This window comes from Oncorhynchus mykiss, chromosome 17 (genome assembly GCF_057628025.1).
Source record: "Oncorhynchus mykiss isolate SJ-2025 chromosome 17, ASM5762802v1, whole genome shotgun sequence".
Classification (NCBI taxonomy): domain Eukaryota; kingdom Metazoa; phylum Chordata; class Actinopteri; order Salmoniformes; family Salmonidae; genus Oncorhynchus; species Oncorhynchus mykiss.
The window spans coordinates 37,239,488-37,265,889 of NC_143038.1; the positions used below are offsets into that span (position 1 = coordinate 37,239,488).

Sequence of the window (26,402 nt, forward strand, 5' to 3'; positions counted from 1 at the left end):
ATCTAAACCCCCCTCATTCTCGTTGTGATTCAAAGCCTATTTGTTGTAATGTGTGCACTTCGCCATATGGGTGAGGTTATGATGATGTGCAGTTCATTCAAGGCATTTGGTCTTGAGAGACAAGCAACACAAGCAAATAATTCAGATACATTATTTATTATTCAGAGATATACAGTACAAGTGATATAGTTTGAATGTAAAAACAACATTGAAAAAAAAACTATAAATAAAAACATGAAACTGATTTGTATTGAGTGCAGTCAGTATCAGGAGGATGTAGGAGGAAGTCATGTCCTAGCCTGGTCCCATATTTGGTTGGGCTGTCTTGCCAACTCCTAATGTCATTGTCATGCCAAACATGGCTATACAACACAAACAGATCTGGGACCAGGCTAATCATGTCCTAGTTCTAGTGCAGGATGCAGGAGTCAGAGGTTAGGGGTCGTGTCCTACTGCAGAGTCTTGAGTCTGTAGCGGACCTCCAGGTCTCCGTCGGGCTGGAGCATTCCGAAACCATAGCGACCAGGATTGACCGGAGGGACGATGGCGGTTGGGTCACACAGCTCCAGGTCCAGCCGGGAGAGGACCATGAACACAAACCTGAGAATCACATAGAAAGGAGAGTAAGGTTAGTTAAGTCAATCCTCTTGGCCCCCGTTGGGAGTATAGGACGTCTAGCATGGTTCTGGAGGCACGAAGAACACTAGCTAGCAGAAGAATAATGACAGGCGACCTCATGTTATATAACTGTCTGTAACAATATCAATCACCCAGCATGCATTGAAAGGGTTAAAGAACAATGTACACAATGCCTGTAGAAATAAATCTGGATGTAGTCGGCCATGTAATACACTATTTGCATATCACACATATGGTAAAGCCTAGAGGTTGCGAGCACATACTGTATGTGCACAGCTGTTCTACCGTCTTCCCATATTATCATCTGGCCTCTTACTCTCACTGTGGATAACTAGGACTTTACCTTTGAACTACTGATATCTGGCACAGAAAGACACTGACATCAGCACTTTGTGATTTTCTTCAAGGACCCTCTACCCCTCTCCAACTGTGCATACAGTACATACCAGATGAGGCTAGTGTTAACCTAGTCAAGGGCTTTATGATCAGTTGACGACTGGAATAGAGTGTGCTAGCTCTAGAACAGTTCAAATACATGGAATGGCTGGGCGCCCCCGAGGCAAGGTTTGAAAACCACTGCCTTAGGCTATGTTTGTAGCGTGTAGTATGTCACATGAAACAACTAAGAAAATCCACTTCTCAGATCAGCCCTTTATCTATATTGATCGTTCTGTCTGCTTAGCTGTTCTGATGTATAGTATCTCTATTGAGTTAAAATGTTGGCTTGAATTATTGAAATGGCCGTTAACGACTGTGTGTGTGTGTGTGCTACAGTAATGGTATTGTGTCTCAGAGGACAGGCTCATTGTAATGGCTGGAATGGAATCAATGGAACGGAGTCCAACAGGGGTTTCCATGTGTTTGATGTGTTTGGTACCATTCCATTGATTGCATTCCAGCCACGGCAATAAGCCCATCCTCCTATAGCTCCTCCCACCCGGAGATGTTTGAAAGCAACTGGCCTTAGGCAGCGATCTTCAGGTGATTGTAAATGCTTCATGAATCATTAATACCTTGCTAATGAACTGATTCATTGGGGGAAACGATGTATGAACAACGTGGGGTGGTTTAGATGTAATTAGGTGAGAGGTAGCCTAATTGTACTGTCTTGCCAACTCCTATGGTCATTGTCACGTGACAATAACAACAGAAGTTGGCAAGACAACACAAACAGAAGTGGGACCAGGCTATGTGTGAGGGAGACCAGGTGGAGAAAGTCATATCACACTCACTGTTTGATGCCACTGACTGCAAAGTGTCTCCCCACACACATGTTGTTGCCTGCACCCCATGGCATGGTGTAATACTTTAGTCTCTCCCCGCCCTTATAGAACTTCTTCTTCTCTGTCCCGTCTGCATTTAGGAAGCGGTCATATTGAAATGTCTGTAAAGCAGAGAAGAAGAAAAAACCCAAGTTATGGTGATAGATAGATGCCACAGTACATTAAGTAGCTCCAGTGATGCTGCATGCAAACACACACTCACTCACTCACACACTCACACACTCACACACTCACACACTTACACACACACACACACACACACACACACACACACACACACACACACGCACACACACGCACAAATTACAGCCTTTAACCAGCTAATCCCCATCGGATCTCCTTTCTTAGCCCTTTAACCTTTCCACCATGTAATCGTGGCGCCATTTAAACACTGCGTAGTACAACACTGTGTATGAGACACGCACTCACACCAGATGAGGCTGGTGGAAGGAGCTATAGAAGGACGGGCTCGTTGTAATGGCTGGAATGGATTAAATGGAACGGTATCAAACACATACGGAAACCACATTTGACTCTGTTCTGTCGATTCCATTCCAGCCATTACATTACAATGAGCCCTCCTACAGCGTCATTCTATTCAAATCATTCTATTAGAGTCGTTCTATTAGAGTCATTGTATTAGAGTCATTGTATTAGAGCCATTCTATTAGAGTCATTGTATTAGAGTCATTGTATTAGAGTCATTGTATTAGAGTCATTGTATTAGAGTCATTCTATTAGAGTCATTGTATTAGCTCAGCAGACAAAGCCTGATTCAGTAGTACTATACTCAGTACTCAGTACTATACTCAGAAATACTTTCCCCCTCACCATGTTTGTGTATTTTTTAATAATATTTTTTTATTTAACAAGGTAAGTCAGTTAAGAAAAACATATTATTTTCCAATGACATTATTGACTTTAGTAATTCAACAGGTTGCTGTAATGTATTGCATTGAGAGGTTGTTTCAAGTTTTAATGTCACACGCACAGGTAGAATGAAATGCCTGTCTTGCAAGCTCCTAACTCAACAATGCAGTAATCAATATCAATAGCTAGTTTCCATCCACTTGTCGACAGATTTTAATGCCAAGGATCATTTAGCTATTTGAGAAGGAATTTGGAAAGATAAAAAAATATATAAAACAACTTTTGGCCCATACAAACACATTAAATAACAGATTCATCACATGGAACAATAGATAGTCCCACAAAAACGATCTAAAGGAAGTTAGTTCTGAAGTGTCTGTCCTTTACAGTGCATTCAGAAAGTATTCAAACCCCTTGACTTTTTCCACATTTTGTTACATTACAGCCTTATTGTAAAATTGATTCAATTAAATGTTTTCCACATCAATCGACACAGAATACCCCATAATGAAAAAGTGAAAACAGCTTTTTTTTGAGAAATGTTTGCAAATGTATTAAAGATAAAAAAAAACAGAAATAACTTGTTTAAATAAGTATTCAGACCCTTTGCTTGGAGACTCGAAATTGAGCTCAGTTACATCCTGTTTCCATTGATCATACTTGAGATGTTTCTACAACCTGATTGGAGTCCACCTGTGGTAAATTCAATTGATTGGACATGATTTGGAAAGACACACACACAGTTGACAGTTGACAGTGCATGTCAGTGCAAAAACCAAGTCATGAGGTCGAATGAATTGTCCGTAGGCTCCGAGACAGGATTGTGTCTAGGCATAGATCTATGGAAGGGTACCAAAACATTTCTGCAGCATTGAAAGTCCCTAGGAACACAGTGACCTCCATCATTCTTAAATGGAAGAAGTTTGGAACCACCAAGACTATTCCTAGAGCTGGCTGCTCGGCCAAACTGAGCAATCGAGGGAGAAGGGCCTTGGTCAGGGAGGTGATCAAGAACCCGATGGTCACTCTGACATAGCTCCAGAGTTCCTCTGTGGAGATGGAAGAACCTTCCAGAAGGACAACCATCTCTGCAGTACTCCACCAATCAGGCCTTTATGGTAGAGTGGCCAGACGGAAGCCACTCCTCAGTAAAAGGCATATGACAACCCCCTTGGAGTTTGCCAAAAGGCACCTGGAGGACAAGATTCTCTGGTCAGATGAAACCAAGATTGAACTCTTTGGCCTAAATCCCCAGCGTCACGTCTGGAGGAAACCTGGCACCATCCCCACGGTGAAGCATGGTGGTGACAGCATCATGCTGTGGGGATGTTTTTCAGTGGCAGAGACTGGGAGACTAGTCAGGATAGACGGAAAGATGAACGGAACAAAGTACAGAGAGATCCTTGAGGATCTCAGACTGGGGTGAAGGTTCACCTTCCAACAGGACAATGACCCTAAATACACAGCCAAGACAACGCAGGAGTGGCTTTGGGACAAGTCTCTAAATGTCTTTGAATGGCCCAGCCAGAGCCCGGAAATGAACATCTCTGGAGAGGCCTGAAAATAGCTGTGCAGCGACGCTCCCCCTCCAACCTGACAGAACTTGAAAGGATCTGCAGAGAAGAATGGGAGAAACTTCCCAAATACAGGTGTGCCAAGCTTGTAGCATCATACATAAGAAGACTCAAGGCTATAATCGCTGCCAAAGGTGTTTCAGCAAAGTACTGGGTAAACTGTCGGAATACTTATGTAAATGTAATATTCCTGTTTTTTTTGTTGCAAAAATGGTTTTTGCTTTGTCATTATGGGGTATTTTGTGTAGATTGATGAAGGAAAAACTATTGAATCCATTTCTGAATAAGGCTGTAACATAACAAATGGCTTCCTGCCATCCAGGACCTCTATACCTGTTGGCATTTATAAAATTGTACCGTAACTTCCTGTTTCCATTACAGCAGTCTTGATTTTTTTTAAATACGTTTGCTCGCATGAAAACTTTGGATGGAAAAGTGGTTAGTGTAGTACTAAAAATAGCAAATTAGAACAAAATCACACAAAAAAAATAAAAATAAGAAATAAGAATAACAGGAGAAAGTAAGTAAGCTATTAACAGGGTCAGTTACAGCGTCAGTTCCAGTACCACATTGACAATGTGCAGGGATACTGGAGTGAGAAGAGGTAGAAACGTATAGGGGCAAGGTGACTCGGCAACAGGATATATAATAAACAGAGCAGCAGCATCCTAAATTAGGAATGTACGTGAGTGTGTGCGTGCGTGTGTGTGTTGAGTCAGTATAAATGTGTGTGCATGTTATGTTTGTGTTGGAGTGTCAGTGTGCGTGAGTGTGTATATTCCTGTGAGTGTGCATAGAGACAGTGCAAAAATAAAAAATACAACGGTCAATTCAGATAGTCTGTGTGGCCATTTTGTTAGCTAATTATCAGTCTTATGGCTCGGGATAGAAGCTGTTCAGGAGCCTGTTGGTGTCAGACTTCCTGCGCGGAAGCAGAGAGAACAGTCTATGGCTTGTAGGCACACATTCGTAAAAGCCTTTGTCCCAGGTGCTGGATTAGACTGAACAGTAATCTAAAACTAAAATAAATCTGTACACTGGCATGCTGTACACTGACATGTGTTCCATTTATTCAGACAATATTTCAACACCAACTGGGTCTTTGTCAGGTAACCCGTATTGTGTTGTATTACCTGTGGATCGTGGTGTATCTGGGGGTCCATCTGAGGGCTGAGGAAGGGGAACATACACACCCTGTCCCCCTGTCTGAGGTGGTATGCCTGTCCACTGGCCAGACAAAGGGTCTTATCCTGAACCACCTCTCTGGTGATGAGGGCAGCAGCGGTCAGACGCAGGGTCTCACTCAGAACACTGTCTGTGATTGGAGGGAGGGACAATAAGTATGATGTCAGAGGGGTGGCTGCCGGGTGAATGTGAATAATCCTGTGAATAATCATTCACATTCAATAATCAGAATCATTACCTTTGTCCCAGATCTGTTGGTGTTGTAAAGCCAACTCCAATGGTTGACAGCTGGTCAACATTCACAAGGTCGTGGGGCCAGACGGATTACCAGGACGTGTACTCTGAGCACACGCTGACCAACTGGCAATTGTCTTCACTGACATTTTCAACCTGTCCCTGTCTGAGTCTGTAATACCAACATGTTTCAAGCAGACCACCATAGTCCCTGTGCACAAGAACGCTGAGGTAACCTGCCTAAACTACCGACCCATAGCACTCACGTCTGTAGCCATGAAGTGCTTTGAAAGGATGGTCAATGCTCAGATCAACACCATTATCCCAGAAAACCTAGACCCAATCAAATTTGCATACCGCCCCAACAGATCCACAGATGACACAATCTCTATTTCACTCCACACTGCCCTTTCACACCTGGACAAAAGGAGCACCTATGTGAGAATGCTATTCGTTGCTCAGCGTTCAACACCATACTGCCCTCAAAGCTCATCACTAAGCTAAGGACCCTGGGACTAAACACCTCCCTCTGCAACTGGATCCTGAACTTCCTGACGGGCCGCCCCCAGGTGGTAAGGGTAAGTAACAACACATCCTCCACGCTGATCCTCAACACCGGGGCCCCTCAGAGTTCCTGCTCAGTCCTATGCTGTAATCCCTGTTCACTCATGACTGCACGGCCAGGCACGACTCCAACACCATCATTAAGTTTGCCGATGACACAACAGTGGTAGGCCTGATCACCAACAACGACGAGACAGGCTATAGGGAGGAGATTAGAGACCTGGCTGGGTGGTGCAAGGACAACAACCTCTCCCTCAACGTGATCAAGACAAAGAAGATTATTGTGGACTACAGGAAAAGGAGGGCCGAGCACGCCCCCATTCGCATCGATAGGGCTGTAGTGGAGCAGATTGAGAGCTTCAAGTTCCTTGGCGTCCACATCACCAACAAACTAACATGGTCCAAGCACACCTAAACAGTCGTAAAGAGGGCATGACAAAACCTATTCCCACTCAGGAGACTGAAAAGATTTGGCATGGGTCCTCAGATCCTCAAAAGGTTCTTCAGCTACACCATCGAGAGCATCCTGACGGGTTGCATCACTGCCTGGTATGGCAACTACTCGGCCTACAGAGGGTAGTGCGAACGGCCCAGTACATCACCGAGGCCAAGCTTCCTGCCATCCAGGACCTCTATACCAGGTGGTGTCAGAGGAAGGCCCTAAGATTTGTCAAAGACTCCAGCCACCCTAGTCATAGACTGTTCTCTATGCTACAGCGCGCCAAGTCTAGGTCCATGAGGCTTCTAAACAGCTTCTACCCCCAAGCCATAAGACTCCTGAACATCTAATCAAATGGCTACCCAGACTATTTTCAGTACCCCCCCCCCCCCCCCTCTTTTACGCTGCAGCTACTCTCTGTGATTATCTATGCATAGTCACCTTAATAATTCTACCTACATGTAAATGTTTCCTCAATTACCTCGACTAACCGGTGCCCCTGCATATTGACTCTGTACCGGTATCTCCTGTATATAGCCTCCACATTGACTCTGTACCAGTACCCCCTGTATAAAGCCTCCACATGGACTCTTTCCCGGTACCCCCTGTATATATCCTCCACATTGACTCTGTACCGGTACCCCCTGTATATAGCCTCCACATTGACTCTGTACCGGTACCCCCTGTATATAGCCTCCACATTGACTCTGTACCAGTACCCCCTGTATATAACCTCCACATTGACTCTGTACCAGTACCCCCTGTATATAACCTCCACATTGACTCTGTACCGGTACCCCCTGTATATAGCCTCCACATTGACTCTGTACCGGTACCCCCTGTATATAGCCTCCACATTGACTCTGTACCGGTACCCCTGTATATAGCCTCCACATTGACTCTGTACCGGTACCCCCTGTATATAGCCTCCACATTGACTCTGTACCGGTACCCCCTGTATATAGCCTCCACATTGACTCTGTAACGGTACCCCCTGTATATAACCTCCACATTGACTCTGTACCGGTACCCCCTGTATATAGCCTCCACATTGACTCTGTACCGGTACCCCCTGTATATAGCCTCCACATTGACTCTGTACCGGTACCCCTGTATATAGCCTCCACATTGACTCTGTACCGGTACCCCCTGTATATAGCCTCCACATTGACTCTGTACCGGTACCCCCTGTATATAGCCTCCACATTGACTCTGTAACGGTACCCCCTGTATATAACCTCCACATTGACTCTGTACCGGTACCCCCTGTATATAACCTCCACATTGACTCTGTACCGGTACCCTCTGTATATAACCTCCACATTGACTCTGTACCGGTACCCCCTGTATATAGCCTCCACATTGACTCTGTACTGGTACCCCCTGTATATAGCCTCCACATTGACTCTGTACCGGTACCCCCTGTATATAACCTCCACATTGACTCTGTACCGGTACCCCCTGTATATAACCTCCACATTGACTCTGTACCGGTACCCCCTGTATATAGCCTCCACATTGACTCTGTACTGATACCCCCTGTATATAACCTCCACATTGACTCTGTACTGGTACCCCCTGTATATAGCCTCCACATTGACTCTGTACCGGTACCCCCTGTATATAACCTCCACATTGACTCTGTACTGGTACCCCCTGTATATAGCCTCCACATTGACTCTGTGCTGGTACCCCCTGTATATAGCCTCCACATTGACTCTGTACTGGTACCCCCTGTATATAGCCTCCACATTGACTCTGTACTGGTACCCCCTGTATATAACCTCCACATTGACTCTGTACTGGTACCCCCTGTATATAACCTCCACATTGACTCTGTACTGGTACCCCCTGTATATAGCCTCCACATTGACTCTGTACTGGTACCCCCTGTATATAACCTCCACATTGACTCTGTACTGGTACCCCCTGTATATAACCTCCACATTGACTCTGTACCGGTACCCCCTGTATATAACCTCTACATTGACTCTGCACCGGTACCCCCTGTATATAACCTCCACATTGACTCTGTACTGGTACCCCCTGTATATAGCCTCCACATTGACTCTGTACTGGTACCCCCTGTATATAGCCTCCACATTGACTCTGTACTGGTACCCCCTGTATATCGCTTCCACATTGACTCTGTACTGGTACCCCCTGTATATAACCTCCACATTGACTCTGTACTGGTACCCCCTGTATATAACCTCCACATTGACTCTGTACTGGTACCCCCTGTGTATAACCTCCACATTGACTCTGTACCGGTACCCCCTGTATATATCCTCCACATTGACTCTGTACTGGTACCCCCTGTATATAACCTCCACATTGACTCTGTACCGGTACCCCCTGTATATAGCCTCCACATTGACTATGTACTGGTACCCCCTGTATATAGCTCCTCTATTGTTATTTTACCGCTGTTCTATAATTATTTGATATTTTTATTTTGATTTATTTGTACTTTTTTTGTTGTTAAAACTGCATTGTTGGTTAAGGTCTTGTAAGTAAGCATTTCACTGTCAGGTCTACACCTGTTGTATTCGGCGCATGTGCCAAATAACATTTGATTTGATTTGAACAACCGTAGGCGTTATACAGCACAAACTGATCTGCCACCAGACTACACAATCATACAACTATAGGTATGTCCTTCTGGAATGCTATGGATCACAAGAATATGTTCTAATATCACCCTGTGGCAAGCAAACGTTAACCTTAATCAACCATAGCTAAAAAAAAATATATATATTTATCAATCTTTACTCATTCAGCTCTCTGAATCTTTCATTTTTTCACTCTGTTGTTCCACACAGTTCAGACGAGCTTCCGTTCAATATTTCACTGCATGTCTTTGGCTGGACAGGCAGAGCCTGGAGAGCCCTGAGGTGGAAGAGAGTGTGAGTGAATAATAGAGGAGGTTGCTTGAGCTCTTACCGAACACAGGTGTGCTGTGGTGCTCCAGTGTGTCCAGAGGGTGTCGCTGTAGAGAGCCGTCCTCCTGTAGACGCAGGCCTCTGATCTCCTTCCTCACAGCTCTCATGGCCTCGGGGTGCGTGAGCAGGAAACTCAGAAGCCAGAAAGCAGCAGGCCCAGCGTTACCCTAGAATGGAACAACACAACATCGACTCACAGTCCGTTCAGAAACTGTTTGGCAGTTACAGAGTACACAAGGCTCACTCTCAGTCCGTCAAAGACAGTGAACGCATTACCAAGCATGATGAGGTAGATACCTTGCAGTTATAGACAAATCCACAACAGGTACTGTACAGTGTGAACACGCTGCAAGAAGCCCCCAGGGGAAAATGGAAGCGGGTTTAGACACATCTAAATCTCTCTTTCTTTCAGTCTCACTTTACTTTTATTTTCTCTCTCTTTCTTTCAGTCTCACTTTACTTTAATTTTCTCTCTCTTTTTTTGTATCCCACCCTGCATCGTGATACTGCTGTACTGTACTGTAGTGATCTGAGGAGCAGTGAGGAGCCATCAGAGCTGTCAGGGCTGTGTAGACAGGGCTGAGAGACGTCTGTCTGAACCTGTCAGCCAGTAATTGCTGTGGGCTCAGGGAGCTTCTCTCCTCGCCCCCTTGCAGGCCAGGTCTTCACCGATCGACTGACAACCAGGGCTAATGCAAGATGAAGACCAGGTCCAATGGATCTCTGGTTGACTCCCCGGCCTCCCCACAGATCCGTTACGACAGACACTAGGCTACACAAACTGTGTGAGGCTTCATCTCTTGTGGTCCCAGTTTGCTGGGTTACAGTCGAAGTGTTGCAGTAGAAATAGCCATTTCAAATGCTGCACGTTCTTACTTTTTAAATCAGATTGAGACACTTTGAATTGCCATTGAAATCACTATTAGACGTGTACACGGTAAGGAACTTTACCTCCTCCTCCACTCCTCTGAGTGTGTACACTGTGTACTGGTGTAGTTGTGTTGAAAGCAGAGCCGCAGTCAGGTGTGTGATGGGCTGAATGTGACACAGGCTCCCTGGGGTCCATCATAGGCATATTGACATTGGACTGGAGCCTCACTGACAGGCTGTTTCAGAGATTCACTGAACTGTGGAACTGCCTCCACTCCAATCCCCAACAACAACACACACAGAGCCAGAAACATAACTTTCTCATAACTTTCTTGCAATATCTAGCGATTGTGTCTGTTGTATGTAGACAGCATGGAACTAAACATCTGCGATGGAAAAATTGTATTTGGCATGTTTGACTTCAGTGACATCTCTGATTCACTCAGTATTGTGTTGTTACTGAGGAAGCCCACAGTACCTCTGTACGACTGGTGGTGACAGAGACAACAACCAGAAGATATTCTCCGTGGCACTTCCTTATACTCAGCCTCAGTTCTAATATGTTTCAGTGGTGATTGGCTCTGTCTGATTGTCTGTGACTGGAACAGTGAGTCTCTGTTCCAGAAAATACATTAATACGCAGGGAACAGTGATGCTAAGGGACTAGCTGCACTCTCCTATCCTAGCCTGGCAGATGAGCCAAGGTCCCCAGAGGGAGAGGCTCCATCTTGGCGAAGGACTCTCTCCCTGCTCCCCTGGTCTGAGTGGGCCGACTAGGCCTCCAATGCTCCAGGCTGAAAGTAGCAGCCAAAGTCCCAGGGGGAGCAGAGAAGGCCTGGTACAGATGACACCTGTGACTCTATTATTTTCTGAGGCTGGTGGTGAAGGCAGGTACCAGACAGACAGACATTACACTAGCTCCCCCATCTGGCCACACAGTGCAACAGCAGCTCATTCATAACAATTTGTTGGGATTGGTTTGAGACAGGAAGCTACAAGGAGCCTGCTATTAAACTGCCTCTGGAGCTCATAAATATAGAGTTAGATAATGCTTCATTGCTGTGATCTATATTGGATTTTGACATCAATATTCATTGATGTCTATTACAGATGATACATCTTCATCAGTGGAGGCTGCTTAGGGGAGGGCGGCTCATAATAATGGCCAGACCGGAGAAATGGAATGGCATCAAACACATGGAAACCATGTGTTTCATGTATTTGATAGCATACCACTTCCTTCTAAATCGTCCTACAATTTGTGTACTGTAGGCCTAACGTTTGATCTAATTCTGAAATTAGGCAGGTTGGTTTGGGCGACCTGCCAACTCTTCTTTTTTCAATAATGTTCTGGAATGTGTGGACCCATTGTCCCAGATCAGTTTACACAGAACTCCAAACAAGCCCAGGTGCCATGACACATTCATAGAAACTCATGTCACATTCCTAACAATCATTACTTCTCACATAATGACATAACGGGTCAACTGTGCCAACAAGGAAGTCATGAGTCACTGGGAGAGAAGAATCCTGTGAACTTATTCATGCCAGGGCCACAGGTCTCAAAGAGGACACAGGAAGAGAAGGTATGAGAGTGATATCCAGGTGTGGCAGAACACTGTGAAAGCATTGGTCTTGGTTCTCTGTAATTTTGTGTGTGTGTGTATGTGTGTGTGTGTGTGTGTGTGTGTGTGTGTGTGTGTGTGTGTGTGTGTGTGTGTGTGTGTGTGTGTGTGTGTGTGTGTGTGTGTGTGTGTGCGTGCTTGTATGCCTGTGCTTGCATGTGTTTTTTTTTGTGTGTGTGTGTGTGTGTGTGTGTGTGTGTGTGTGTGTGTGTGTGTGTGTGTGTGTGTGTGTGTGTGTGTGTGCGCATGTGCGTGCATGTGTGCGTGCTTGTATGCCTGTGCTTGCATGTGTTTTTTGTGTGTGAATTTGTATGCTTGTGTGTGTGTGTGTGTGTGTGTGTGTGTGTGTGTGTGTGTGTGTGTGTGTGTGCATGCTCTTACATGCTCTTGCATCTGTGCGTGTGAGTGTGTGTTCTTGACTTTCCCACTTACCTGGGTGGCCCAGAGCTGAAGCAGCATGGCTCGTCTCTGCATCTCCGTTTCCACTCCTTCCGTCTGTAGATGGCTGAGGTAACTCTGCTGCCAGGAGCTGCTCTCTGACCCCTTTCCTCTGCTCAGCCACGCTGGGGACAGCAGCTCCCACAGTCTCTCCTGGGACAGGCTTGCTGTCCTCTTCTCCTCTAGCAACATAGAGAGAGAGACAGGTTAGAGAGGAAAGATCACCCAGAGAGAGACAGGTACACTCTTAGAAAAAAGGGTTCAAAAGGGTTCTTCGGCTGTCCCCATAGGAGAACCCTTTTTGATTCCAGTTAGAACCCTTTTTGGTTCCGGGTAGAACTCTTTAGGGTTCCATGTAGAACCCTCTGTGGAAAGGGTTTTACATGGAACCCAAAAGGCTTCTACCTGGAACTAAACGGGTTCTACCTGGAACCATAAAGGTTATTCAAAGGGTTATCCTATGGGGACAGCCGAAGAATCCTTATAGATTCTAGATAGCACCAGAGTGACAGGAACACCGAGACACAGGCACACACAGAGACACGCACATGAACACAGAGAAACAGGTACAGAGAGACAGAAACGTATTGTATGAATAGATCCATTCTGTATTGATATAAGTGACGTACGACCACGTGCATTAGATGAAACTCGGTATACGTCTATATGTACCTTGCTTGAGGGTTGAACGTGCCAGTTTTGCGAGGAGACCATCAAACGTGCGGAACTCTTTGTAGACAGTAGCGAGTGCGGTGACATCGTTGCTGTTCTCTGCACCGAACAGTGTGAGATACCCAGCCCTACGAGGACAGAAAGAAGCATTAACTCTAGAGTAAGAGTACGTCTTCCCTCTTGTGTAAGAGTTATGCAATTTTCTCCAGGTGTGATAGTGTCATTTGAGCCTAAATCATCCCCCGGACCAGTGACCCAGAGAAATGTCTGATGTAACCTGAAGAGCAGGATGACTATTAAACACACGAACAGTAGCTGGCCAGTCCAGACAGAATTTGTTTCTGGGTTCTGGCTCTTACCCGAAGAGCAAGCTGTAACAGAGGCTGAAGAGGCCATCCTGCCTCCAGTCTGCTGGGCTACACCTCCTCTCCTCATCCCGTAGCAGTGTCTGGAGGTGGAGGTGCATGGTGCTGCTTAATCTGGCCAGGCTAGGGCCCTGGAAGTGCCTGGACAGGGATTTCATGGAGAGGTCGAATTATTGCTACAACATGTTACCTCAGGGAATTCAATGAATTTGCAAGTAATCTATTCTGGTGGAAAATTATGTCTCATCGCAATACCATTTACAGTAATAGAAAAGAATAGAATAGAAACGGTATGGTCCTTGACAAGGACAGGTAGATGCAGCGGAATTGGATTAAGATGGTGTGTGTGTACAGGTGTGGATGTGTGTGAGGTCAGGCATGAGGTCATGTGGATACAGGTCTAGAACACCTACTGTTCCATCCAGGCCCTCTCTGTTTCTGGGTTGTGATTGGGTAGTCTCAGGTTGAAGATCCTTTGCATCAGGACCTGGGCGTAGCGACTGAAGTCCAGAGAAACTTTGTCATCGAGGACCGCGTCATAGGAGTTAGGATCCAGCAGCACAGTGATGTAACGACCACAAACACGCACCTGGGAGACATTATTTGAAACGGTAAAGCCACGGCCATGTCTGTACACGTCTGTCATAGTCACATTACACATTACAAGTGTTTGAGATTGTTTGAGAAAGCTAAATGAGTAGTGAGTAGGAGATGCACATAGCACTACTCTACAAAGACAAAATAAACTTTTGAAAAATAACCTATCCAGGTTCACAGCAACCTGTAATATCTCAGTCACAAAGACATAAAGAATGTGTTGAAGATTGATGAGGAACTCAGGTACAGATACAGTATAGTATCGGCTGCTAGAATCTTGACTTAGAACCAAAGAAATTGATCATATTACTCCAGTGCTAGCCTCTCTATACTAGCTTCCTGTTAAGGCAAGGGCTGATTTCAAGGTTTTACTGCTAACCTACAAAGCATTACATGGGCTTGCGCCTACCTATCTTTCCGATTTTGTCCTGCCATACATACCTACACGTACGCTACGGTCACAAGACGCAGGCCTCCTTACTGTCCCTAGAATATCTAAGCAAACTGCTGGAGGCAGGGCTTTCTCCTATAGAGCTCCATTTTTATGGAATGATCTGCCTATCCATGTGAGAGACGCAGACTCGGTCTCAACCTTTAAGTCTTTATTGAAGACTCATCTCTTCAGTAGGTCATATGATTGAGTGTAGTATGGCCCAGGAGTGTGAAGGTGACGGAAAAGCACTGGAGCAACGAACCGCCCTTGCTGTCTCTGCCTGGCCGGTTCCCTGCTCTCCACTGGGATTCTCTGCCTCTAACCCTATTACAGGGGCTGAGTCACTGGCTTACTGGTGCTCTTCCATGCCGTCCCTAGGAGGGGTGCGTCACTTGAGTGGGTTGAGTCACTAACGTGATCTTCCTGTCCGGGTTGGCACCCCCCCCTTGGGTTGTGCCGTGGCGGAGATCTTTGTGGGCTACACTCGGCCTTGTCTCAGGATGGTAAGTTGGTGGTTGAAGATATTCCTCTAGTGATGTGGGGGCTGTGCTTTGGTAAAGTGGGTGGGGTTATATCCTGCCTGTTTGGCCCTGTCCGGGGGTATCGTCGGACGGGGCCACAGTGTCTCCCGACCCCTCCTGTCTCAGCCTCCAGTATTTATGCTGCAGTCGTTTATGTGTCGGGGGGCTAGGGTCAGTCTGTTATATCTGGAGTATTTCTCCTGTCTCATCCAGTGTCCTGTGTGAATTTAAGTATGCTCTTTCTAATTCTCTCTTTCTCTTTTTCTCTATTTCTTTCTTTCTCTCTCTCTCTCTATCGGAGGACCTGAGCCCTAGGACCATGCCTCAGGACTACCTGGCCTGATGACTCCTTGCTGTCCCCAGTCCACCTGGGGACACCTGCTGCTCCATTTTCAACTGTTCTGCCTGTAGCTATGGAACCCTGACCTTTTCACCAGACGTGCTACCTGTCCCAGGCCTGCTGTTAACTCTCTAGAGACAGCAGGAGCGGTAGAGATACTCGGAATGATTGGCTATGAAAAGCCAACTGACATTTACTCCTGAGGTGCTGACCTGTTGCACCCTCGACAACCACTTAGGTTGTGGCCTTTCTAGGGAGTTTTTCCTAGCCACCATGCTTCTACACCTGCATTGCTTGCTGTTTGGGGTTTTAGGCTGGGTACAGCGCTTTGTGACATCAGCTGATGTAAGTAGGGCTTTATAAATACATTTGATTGATTGATCTTAATTTGATCACCCTGTTGCAGACAAACTTTCTTGCGATGCAGAATTGTTTTAACTTGTAGTGTATTTGAGGTTTAAAACGGCTCGTAATTTCCACTTTGAAATTTTGGACTTGTGTTTGTTTCCCTTTGGAAAAATCTATCAACCCCTACAGAAATGTCCATGAATTATAATTCCACATAACTTACATTCCCTGTTGCTGCAGGGATATTTTTCTGCTTTAGCAAACTGGCTTGTACAAAAAAACGCATAAAGAACTCCTACCGTAAAAATGTCACCATGTTTTTGTTTCATCCGTGTTAGAAACTTTGCAGCATCTTTTCCAAACTCCAGGGCATGACCTAGCCACGGAATGAAGCCTTTGTCTAATGGTGGTTCATTTTTTTGTCTGGTAGAAACAGACAGAAAAAGCAAACACTAAGGTCAATAATCATAGAGAAAGTTTATTTATGATACCTTACACACAGACACACACACACACACACACACACACACACACACACACACACACACACACACACACACACACACACACACACATACACACACACACACACACACACACACACACACACACACACACACACACACACACACACACACACACACACACACACACACACACACACACAGACAGACAGACAGACAGACAGACAGACAGACAGACAGACAGACAGACAGACAGACAGACAGACAGACAGACAGACAGAATAAAAGGAGTTAAATCACTTCATCTCCCAAACTAAACCAACTGGTTGTAGCTCTACAGTTGGCATAAGGACATGCCCTAAAGCAGTCAACTGTGTGAGCTGATGTATACAGACATAACGTAGACTAGTAATACACTGTGGAAATAGGAAGTAGGGCATAATCAATGTGTACCGTATAAGAAATGGTCTGCGTTTGAATGGTTTGAATGGTCTAGGGAAAGGTTACATGAAGAATAGCATAATCCAGGTTAATGGTCTAGCCTGCACGTTCAGCGATGCTGTGTGTTTAGTAAGGCATTTTTTACCCTGACATTTTTTTCATGAATTGATTTCTGTATAGAAAGTACATTTCTTTGTAAATGATTAAGTAAACAACATGTGAGACGTTGGTTAATCTTTTCACCAAGATGTTCAATATCAGAGAGAGAAACTAAATTATAGCAAACGACATTGACTTCATCCTTGAAATATTGCAGGCTATCCTTTTTAAACTCAAATAATGTCCTTTATTTACAATTTCTTGTTTAACAATCCAAATCAAACAGAAATATGAAGAACGTTTACCTTGAGCGGGAAGAGTAAAGAATGACGAGAGCGAGCAGACCATTGAGCAGTAAAAATATAGTCCATAACATTTTACCCGTTAAAGAGAGAGCTTGACAGTGAAATGAGTTCCTCTGGAGCTGTGGGCTTTATTGTCAAGTGGCTGCCCTACAGTAGATCTGAGGTGTGGGTTGGAGATGGGTGGGGATTGTGACAGGTGTGTGTCATCTTAGATTCTATCTGTCACAGAACAGACACTGGGAGCACTGCCAACAAGTTTTCTGCATGACAAAAAGGGAACTGAAATTAAAATCTCACGATGAGTTTGTCAATAATGATTTTTTTTCTTCTATTTTAATATTTGTTAAGGCGGCGTTGGTTCTTCTCTGCAGTTATTCCTCGCAGAAAAGTTCCATGAATTAAGCATCTCCACACAGTGTGTGAACAATGGGAATTCAAAGTCCTCTATGAGTGTTTCTCAATCATTATCTTTATGAAATCCCAGTTAGTCCTATAATTATAGGTCTTTGTGGTCTTTCTATTGCACTTGTTCCTGATAATGAAACTACCCAATCTGAAGCATCTCTCCTCTGTTGACTTATTCTGTTGAATAGGCTACATATAGTACATAGTATCACTCGGTCACCAGAGTAAGAACATTCCATTAGAATGAGAGAACCTAAGTAAATGGACTCTTCTTACTGTTGTAGAGTTCTTGTAAAGACATGCCTCCCTTTCTACTCGGCTGTTTACCTTTTTTCCCCCCACCCTCATTTTCAGCAATAAATCTTTGCAGCAAGGATTTCCACTGTCTTGAGAACAGAGTTATTTCCTGTCAGTTATTTCCTGTCTGTTTGACAAATGGATGTTTATTTCGCTCACACCTTGTTGATGATTAAGCTGGCATTGAACACCACACCAACCACAGGTGTTTATTTTTGTCACATGCATGTTGATTAAACTGACATCCCACACAAAAATGGAACTAGCACTGTTAAAATTACGCAATAATGAATTTCCCCTGAAATTTTTACCACCACAGCTATTCACCATAGAAACGTACCTATAGGTGTAGAATCTTAATTTGAGGCAGTTTGCTACAGCAGAAAAATGATCCTGCAGCAACATGAAATGTGAAATAATTTTTTTTTGTAGGAGTTAATACATTATTCTTAAGGACAAATCAAGCCTGACATTTTAAAGTGGAAATGACAATCGTTAGAAGCCTTTTTAAACCTTCAATACACTATACGTTTGCATTTCCTGCAATGAGGGAACATACCAAGAAACAAAATAGTGACCAAATTAAGATGCTACATCTGTAGTTTCACTTCCCTAATACACTTGCAAGTTTGAAAATTGATATCTGTTTACATATACAGTAGGCCTAATCCTGCTAACTACTCAGCAGCATAAACATGGACACGTCTTCTCAACTCAAACACACATATAGATGAGTTTGAATATGTGAAAAGCAACATTATTTACATAGCGTGGGAGAAATCCTCTTTAGACTCCTTGGCTGAGGTTCTGTTTTCAGCTGAGTGTACTGTGGTGTGTACTGTGGTATGTACTGTGGTATGTTCTGCCACTGGCCTGTGTGCTGTGTGCATTTGTCATGCAGAAGTTTCCACATAAAGCATATTCTGTGAGTGTATTCTCCCCTCAGCAGAGGGCTGACTGATAATGGCTGGCTATGTAAGCACGTACAGCACTGACATACAGTAGGGCACTGGGAAATGTCTTGCTTTTTAACCACATCAATAATTTCCCCAAATCAATATCAGGAAATCAATTACATACGCTGATGAAAAACATGTGTATGATAAAGACTACTGTATGTAGAGGGAAGTGAGGGATTCATAGATAGCCTAAACCTATAGCAAGGCAGGGACTTAGACATGTGATAATACGGTGATATAATAGAGTCTACTATTCCCACAAGACAACACCCCATTCCTTTGTTCTTTGGAGCAATCACAGCAAACGCAAAAAAAAAGTACATTGCAAAAAGTACAGTGGGATTCTAAAATGTTATATTTTTAGAACTTCTTATTTTTGAAACATCTTCAAACAGTCGAGTCAATGAAGCACTAATACAATAGGGAGAGCTATTTAAAATGTAACCGAGTTGACTTTGAGGCCGGTTGCCACTGAGACATAGTATTACACTTTGCTAAGAGATTCCCGAGATAACACTGTCAGTGAAGAAGAATACTACTGTCACTCAATGCGGTTAGGTGCAGTCATGGAAAGGGGTGGACTCATAAGAGCAGAACATGTGTCTGTGTCTGCAGTGAACCGTTGCTGTTCAATGTAGTGTGTTTGGTATAATGTGCATTGTGCACACTGTATTCAACTCTGAACGTAGCACAGCAAGAGGAGGTTACTATACACCTAGGAAAATGTATACGCCCAGCAAATGTTCGGCAATCTGCTGTTGTAGAATTGTTTTGATTGTGTCCTAAGCTTAATATTTCCTACGAGGAAATCCAAGTAATAAAGTTATCACTACAAAATCTTGATTGAAAAGTTATTGACTTCAATCTCAATAATACCGTGGATAGATCAGCATCAAATCAGTGCTACAGTAACGTTAATGTAAACGTGACAGATTCTACCCCATACTGAAAGGTCTTTGTCATAGTTTTTCAACCTAAAGTGATCTACATTCATTATCTGGCAGTGTTTCCGTTTGTCTAATCTATCACTGTGTTACTGTCCCAGGGGTCAGTTCAGGGTCAGTCATTAAAAGCCTGGGTGTCTCTCCTCCACCAATGGCCCATCTCAGGGGTCAAAGGTTGTCATATTACTCGAGCCTGGCTGTAATTGAAAAAATTACTAGCTGTCAAATTCTTGCTTAATCTGTCCTTGTTGTTGTCTGCTCCTGAGCAAGGCAGTTAATCCACTGAAGACGTGGATGTTGGCAGCCCCCCGCACCTCTCTGATCCAGAGGGGTTGTTGGGTTACATGTGGAAGACACATTTCAGTTGAATACATTCAGTTTGACAACTGACTAGGTACCCCCCTCTCCCTTTCCATTGTTCCCTAAATCCAGGCTGTATCACAACAGGGCGTAATTGGGAGTCCCATAGAGAGGCACACAACTGGCCCATGATCGTCCGGGTTTGGCCGGTGTAGGCAGTCATTGTAAATAAGAATGTGTTCTTAACTGACTTGCCTAGTTAAATAAAGGTTAAATGTAAAAAAAATAAATAATAATAATAATAATTCTAATTTGAATTTACAAAAATTGTCTCACCTCCCTCTCAAAGCTCATTGGTGGAGAGTCATACCTAATGTAAAAGTAAAGATACCTTAATAGAAAATGACTCGAGTGAAAGTGGAAGTCAACCAGTAAAATACTACTTGAGTAAAAGTCTAAAAGTATTTTGTTTTAAATATACTTAATTATCAAAAGTAAGTGGAATTGCTAATATGTATTTAAGTATCAAAAGTAAAAGTATCAATCATTTCAACTTTCTTATATTAAGCAAACCAGACGGCCCAATTGTTTTCATACTTTTTATTGACGGATAGCCAGGGGCACACTCCAACACTGAGACATAATTTACAAACAAAGCATTTATTGTTAGTGAGTCTGCCAGATCAAAGGCAGTAGGGATGACCAGGGATGTTTGAATTGGTTAAAAAGCCACTTTTGGGTGTCAGGGAAAATGTATAGAGTAAAAAGTACATTATTTTCTTTTGGAATGTAAGGAAGTAAAACTAAAAGTTGCTAAAAATACAAAAAGTAAAGAAAAGTATAGATATCCCCCAAAAAACAACTTTAGTAGTAAATTAAAGTATTTTTTACTTAAGTACTTTACATCACTGGTCTTAAAACACTTGTTACAGTAGAGGTTGACCAGCATTGCTCCCAAAGAGGCCCATGAATGAATGAATTACTCAGAATGCGTCCCAAATAGCACCCTAATCCCAATAGTGCACTATGTTTGACCAGAGTCCTATGGGTCTTGGTTAAAGGTACTGTAGTGCACAAAATACGGAATAGGTTGCCTTTTGGATGCAGCCACTGAATGGGAAATGGACAATGGAGCCTTGTTGGGCCTCAAGAACAGTGATGATGCTATCATTTCCCAGGCTCCTTCGCTGCAATGCCTTTGGGATCAGAGTTTGTGTTAGAAGAGTTTGGGGGTTCCCCCGGTTTGGAAAAGAGAAGATTCTCCTTCAAGAGTCGCAAAAATGGTATTTGCAAATGCATGGTGATACATCTTGCATCTTGGCTAAGTTCAAAGTCCTGTTGATGGCTGCCACAGGCTAATATCTGTTTCCAAGTGTCTGAAAGAATTCTCTTCTAAAAATACCACTCTGGAACCATACGGTTTCATACAGTATACAGTGCCACTGTCAACGTAGCATTCTGATTTCGATCCTTTCCTTTGCTGTGAAACCCTTCAGTGCATTAATGTTTATTTTGGATGATATTAAAAACAAGACTTAAAAAAAAAAATATATATAAAAAAAATATTTATATTTATATATATATATATATATATATATATATATATATATTGTCATTTAGCAGAAACTCTTATCCAGAGCGACTTACAGGAGCAATTAGGGTGAAGTGCCTTGCTTAAGGGCACATTGACAGAGCCTTGGCAGCTCGGTGATTCTAACCAGCAACCTTTCAGTTACTGGCCCGACGCTCTAACCGCTAGGCTACCTGCCACCTACCGTGAATAACTTTACCCGAAGTAAGATATTATACCATGCAGGAATGCAATTCTAGCAAACTCCACATATTATCAGTAGACACAAAGCTTCAGACAATACAAATATGTTAAACATGTCTGTACACATATATCCACATATGATCCTGTGCACGAGGTTTTGACAATCAGCAATGGTCAAAAAAAGAACACCTCATGACACAGAATTGGGAAAGTGCAAAGTAATATTGCTTTAACTGGTAAATCTAATCTCCAAACTCTGCCTTTAGAATGAAGGCTACTAAGAAATGTGAGTCATTCAGCCACAATGAAGGCTCATGCTTGGCTTGCTGAATAATACCTTCCAGCAGAGAGACAAGAAAAACCTTTAATCTTTCCGTTTAGTCATAGCAATAATAATAACATTTATTCTGTGTCATCGACAATGTTTGTTATGTTATGACTGCCAAGGCTGTTGAATTATGAAACATACAAATAACATCCAACATTTAAACAATGTTGATATTATAATTAGCCTACAACAGTATAGCTCTCTCTTCTGTTATCAGGGCTGTATTCAGAGGGCTGCATTGGGGGTCTATAAAGCAGCCTGCAAATGTAGGTTATTTTACGCCATCATTTCCAGGTCACCGGTGTCTGTGCTAACGATGATGTGCCTCTTTCAATCTCCTCATTTTCAAATCTGTCACCATATATCAGCAACACCCCTAAATTGCTTTGTCACCACGTGCATAACCGCTGTACTGTAATGATCCTTTGCATGTGTGTAAGTGTGGGAGTGTGTGTGAGGGGAGGGGTGTGTGGGAGGAGTCTGAGATCACTTTTGCATCCAACTCTTGCTGCAGCAGAGACCTCGCAAGAAAAAGGGTGGCTGGAAAGGCGTATGGAAAATTGCACGATGCGATTCTTGCTCATGCACCCCACTGCAAGGCAGTGTTTATATTGAAACATATAATTTACCAAATGTAGTATATACGGATTCTTGATATTGTGTTGTTGTTGGGACATTCAAAAATGTTATGTTGAGGAAAGAGGGGAGTTGTCCAGATCTGTTTGGCACTTTTAACCAGTTCAACGTCGCCTTGATCGCTGTGCAACCTCAAGTGCATTTTGAGACCCTGGAAATCTCTGAAACGCATGTAGCCCTCCCTGCTTCACGCATTTGACGGTTTTTGCCGAAGAGATTTGTAGGCTAGGATACTTTGGTGTCGCGAGGCGAGGTGTATAGGTTTCCGTCATCTATTCCTAAAGAATCATGTCATCTCATACGAGAGTCAAGAAGGACAAGGAGATTATTGGGGATTACGAGACTCAAGTGAAAGGTTGGTATTTCCTAATCTAATTGCTTGTGTTTTGGTCTTCATTCAAAATGCTTGAAAACGGCTCTTCATTCAAAATGTTTGAAAATCGACCTAGAACCATGAAAAACTGCAAAGCTCTCATTTAAAACCCCCAAAGTAGGCTACGATTATGTCAGATCGTGATATGCATGTTCAAATACTTTTTTTTTTACCTGGCCAAAGTATTATATTGCCTGGGGAAGTAAGAATTTTCTATGCACTGCAAAAATGAACGTGGACCAGAATGACGTGCTCTCGCTACTATTTATTGTTTCTGCTGCGAGGAATCACCATATTCAGAGAATGATTTAGATTTATTTGCAGATAATCGTTTTTAAACAACACAAAAAAACAGTAACAGTATGCAAATCAGGGAGCCAAATGAACGGCTCTTTATGTGATTCACCAAAAAGATCCGTTCTTTCGCGAACGACCCATCGCTAGAGTAGACACTTGCATAACTTGTAATTCGAGAGTGAATTACATTAATGGCATCAACAGCATGTTTTTAGTTTATCTTGAACAGAGGCATTTCTTATGCGAATATTTTGGGCCGTTTTTTGTGTATATATATATATATATATATATGGTCAGGAGGTCCCAGTAGCCAAATAAACATACATTTCCAACAGATAACTCTTATTCAACAGAATTTGGGTAAAATCTCCGCACAATGCACTTTACGTGAGTAGGTCTACTGATGTATGGATACTTCAGACATTCCGACAGCATAGTGAAAATGTATAACACCACATTATGCAGCATTAACATGTTAAACAATATGTGACGAAAGTTATTGTGAATGTATCCTTAACAAGGGAAATATTATAACGTGTGTGAGAGAGGTTAAGGACAGCAGCACGGCTCATTCAGATAGCTAGTCTCTCAAACCAAGGCCAGGTTGTCTTCATTGTAGAGAATGTGATACATTGAGATAGGCAGCCAAATTCTGATATATTTTTCACTAACTGGTATTTTGACCAATCAGACCAGGTCGATATGAGCGGATGTGATTGCTGCGTTCATAACCAAGCTGGACGGTGGTAATTACCAGCTGTTACGTCGTAAATACCAGTTGGATGCATTCAAGTGCTTTGAACTCGTTGATAAACGCCAATTGTCAACTAGCCCCGTCAACCATAAACTAAAAGTACAGCTGTGATGCTTATGAACAAATTAAGGTGTTCAAAAACCATATTAGTAGATTGCGTTTTGTAAATAATGTTTTACATTTAACTGCCAAAAACGCTGCAATCGAGGTCATTTCCGAAGAAGGTGACGTCAGAGGTCAGCATGTGGGAGAAGAACCTCGAATGACAGATGAGTTTCCCACTAGTAATTACGAGTTGGAGGGGGCGTTCAAGTTGATTTTTCAGAGTTGTATGTGGTAAATATCACCTTCCACTTGGTTATGAAGACCGCATTAGTGTCTCAGAGACTAAAGGTCATGCCCTCTGACCAATGCAGTGGATCATCATGAGGATGCATCACCACCTTTTCACTTTAGGGTCATTTCAGGAGGATAATTACTCTATTAATGAGGTTGTTCCATATGATTTCAGTCACTTTCTGACTGCACCCCTTTTGATTCAATCAAAACCTTCCATACCTGTTGGCCCAAGGTTGAAATGATCAGAAAGTGACTTTTTGGACCTGAATGCCAAAACATTCAGGAGATAGAGATGCTCTTTATTTAAAGTTTATTAACAGGGTTATCAAAATATTCTCATATCGGGATTTTTTTGAAAAAAATTGTTCATTTTTTTTTTTTACCGTTATTAACATCAATTATCTAAAAAAAAAGTTTTGTTGGGCCTGTCATCGGTTGAGACACAGCATGCTCTAGAATACAGGGTGGGTATCATTTCAATTATATAAATATAATTCATAGAATTAACCTCTCTCTTCAGACAACTGCGTTTTGGCTGGCACACCATTTAAATATAAATTCAATTGAACATTTAATTCCCAATTACTATCAGAAACATGGCCACTGGTCCATCCACTGTCAAATGTCCAATTGAATGTCTATTGTATTACCTAAACTGTACAAAAATATAAACACAACATGTAAAGTGTTGGTCCTATGTTTCATGAGCTGATATAAAAGATCCTTGAAAGTTTCCATAAGCACAAAAAGCTTATTTCTCTCAAATTTTGTGCACACATTTATTTACACCCCTGTTAGTGAGCATTTCTCATTTGCCAAGATAATCCATCCACCTGACAGGTGTGGTATATCAAGAAGCTGATTAAACAAAACAAGCATTACACAGGTGCACCTTGTGCTGGGGACAATAAAAGGCCACTCCAAAATGTGCAGTTTTGTCACACAGCACAATGCCATAGATGTCTTAAGTTTTGAAGGAGCATGCAATTGGCATGCTGACTGCAGGAATGTCCACCCGAGCTTTTGCCAGATGTTGGATGTTCATTTCTCTACCATAAGCTGCCTCCAACATGGGTTTTAGAGAATTTGGCAGTATGTCCAACCAGCCTCACAACCACAGACCACGTTTATAGGGTCGTATGGGCAAGCGGTTTGTTGATGTCAATGTTGTGAACAGAGTGCCCCATGGTGGCGGTGGGATTATGGTATTGGCAGGCATAAGCTATGGACAACAAACCAATTGTATTTTATCGGTCGCAGTTTGAATGCACAGCGATACCGTGACAAGATCCTGAGGCCCATCATCGTGCCATTCATCCGCTGCCATCAGCTCATGTTTCAGCATGATAATACACGGGCCCATGTCGCAAGGATCTGTACACAATTCCTGGAAGCTGAAAATGTCCCAGTTCTTCCATCGCCTGCACACTCCAAACATGTCACCCATTGAGCATGTTTGGGATGCTCTGGATCAACATGTATGACAGCGTGTTCCAGTTCCCGCCAATATCCAACAACTTTTGCACAGCCATTGAAGAGGATTTGGGACAAAATTCCACAGGCCACAATCAACAACCAGATCAACTCTATGCAAAGGAGATGTGTTGCACTGTATGAGGCAAATGGTGGTCACAGCAGATACTGACCAAAAAACTACAGTATCTGTGACCAACAGATGCATATCTGTATCAACAGTCGTGTGAAATCCATAGATTAGGACCTAATTTATTTATTTCAATTGACTG

At 43.2% G+C, this 26,402-nt stretch overlaps 2 protein-coding genes across 5 annotated transcripts in view; one reads left to right on the forward strand and one right to left on the reverse strand.

Moving 5' to 3' along the window:
• Positions 1 to 140: 140 nt before the first annotated feature.
• Positions 141 to 18,024, reverse strand: ptgis (prostaglandin I2 (prostacyclin) synthase). Its single transcript, XM_021568798.3, has 10 exons — positions 17,252 to 18,024; positions 16,242 to 16,365; positions 14,117 to 14,292; positions 13,698 to 13,844; positions 13,339 to 13,466; positions 12,661 to 12,848; positions 9,735 to 9,900; positions 5,500 to 5,681; positions 1,872 to 2,023; positions 141 to 600 (listed from the first exon to the last, which is right to left on the reverse strand). Exons 1-10 carry the CDS (start codon positions 17,320 to 17,322, stop codon positions 450 to 452), a joined length of 1,485 nt encoding a protein of 494 aa, XP_021424473.2. The 5' UTR covers positions 17,323 to 18,024; the 3' UTR covers positions 141 to 449.
• Positions 18,025 to 22,720: 4,696 nt separating this feature from the next.
• Positions 22,721 to 26,402, forward strand: part of LOC110493210 (SLIT-ROBO Rho GTPase-activating protein 3) — a 68,308-nt gene continuing 64,626 nt past the window's right edge. For all 4 annotated transcript variants that reach the window (XM_036950127.2, XM_036950128.2, XM_036950129.2 and 1 more), the window contains exon 1: positions 22,721 to 23,249. In XM_036950127.2, the coding sequence (XP_036806022.1) occupies positions 23,183 to 23,249 (67 nt within the window). In that variant the 5' untranslated portion in view covers positions 22,721 to 23,182. The remainder of the gene's footprint in view (positions 23,250 to 26,402) is intronic.

Excerpts from the sequence above, each read along its gene's own strand:
- ptgis (XM_021568798.3), bottom strand. The coding sequence starts at position 17,322 with ATGTTATGGACTATATTTTTACTGCTCAATGGTCTGCTCGCTCTCGTC. Across the intron at positions 13,845-14,116 it reads GAGAGGGCCTGGATGGAACA|GCACTTCCAGGGCCCTAGCC; the intron begins GTAGGTGTTCTA and ends ATCCCTGTCCAG. Across the intron at positions 2,024-5,499 it reads AGATACACCACGATCCACAG|ACATTTCAATATGACCGCTT; the intron begins GTAATACAACAC and ends TCTGCTTTACAG.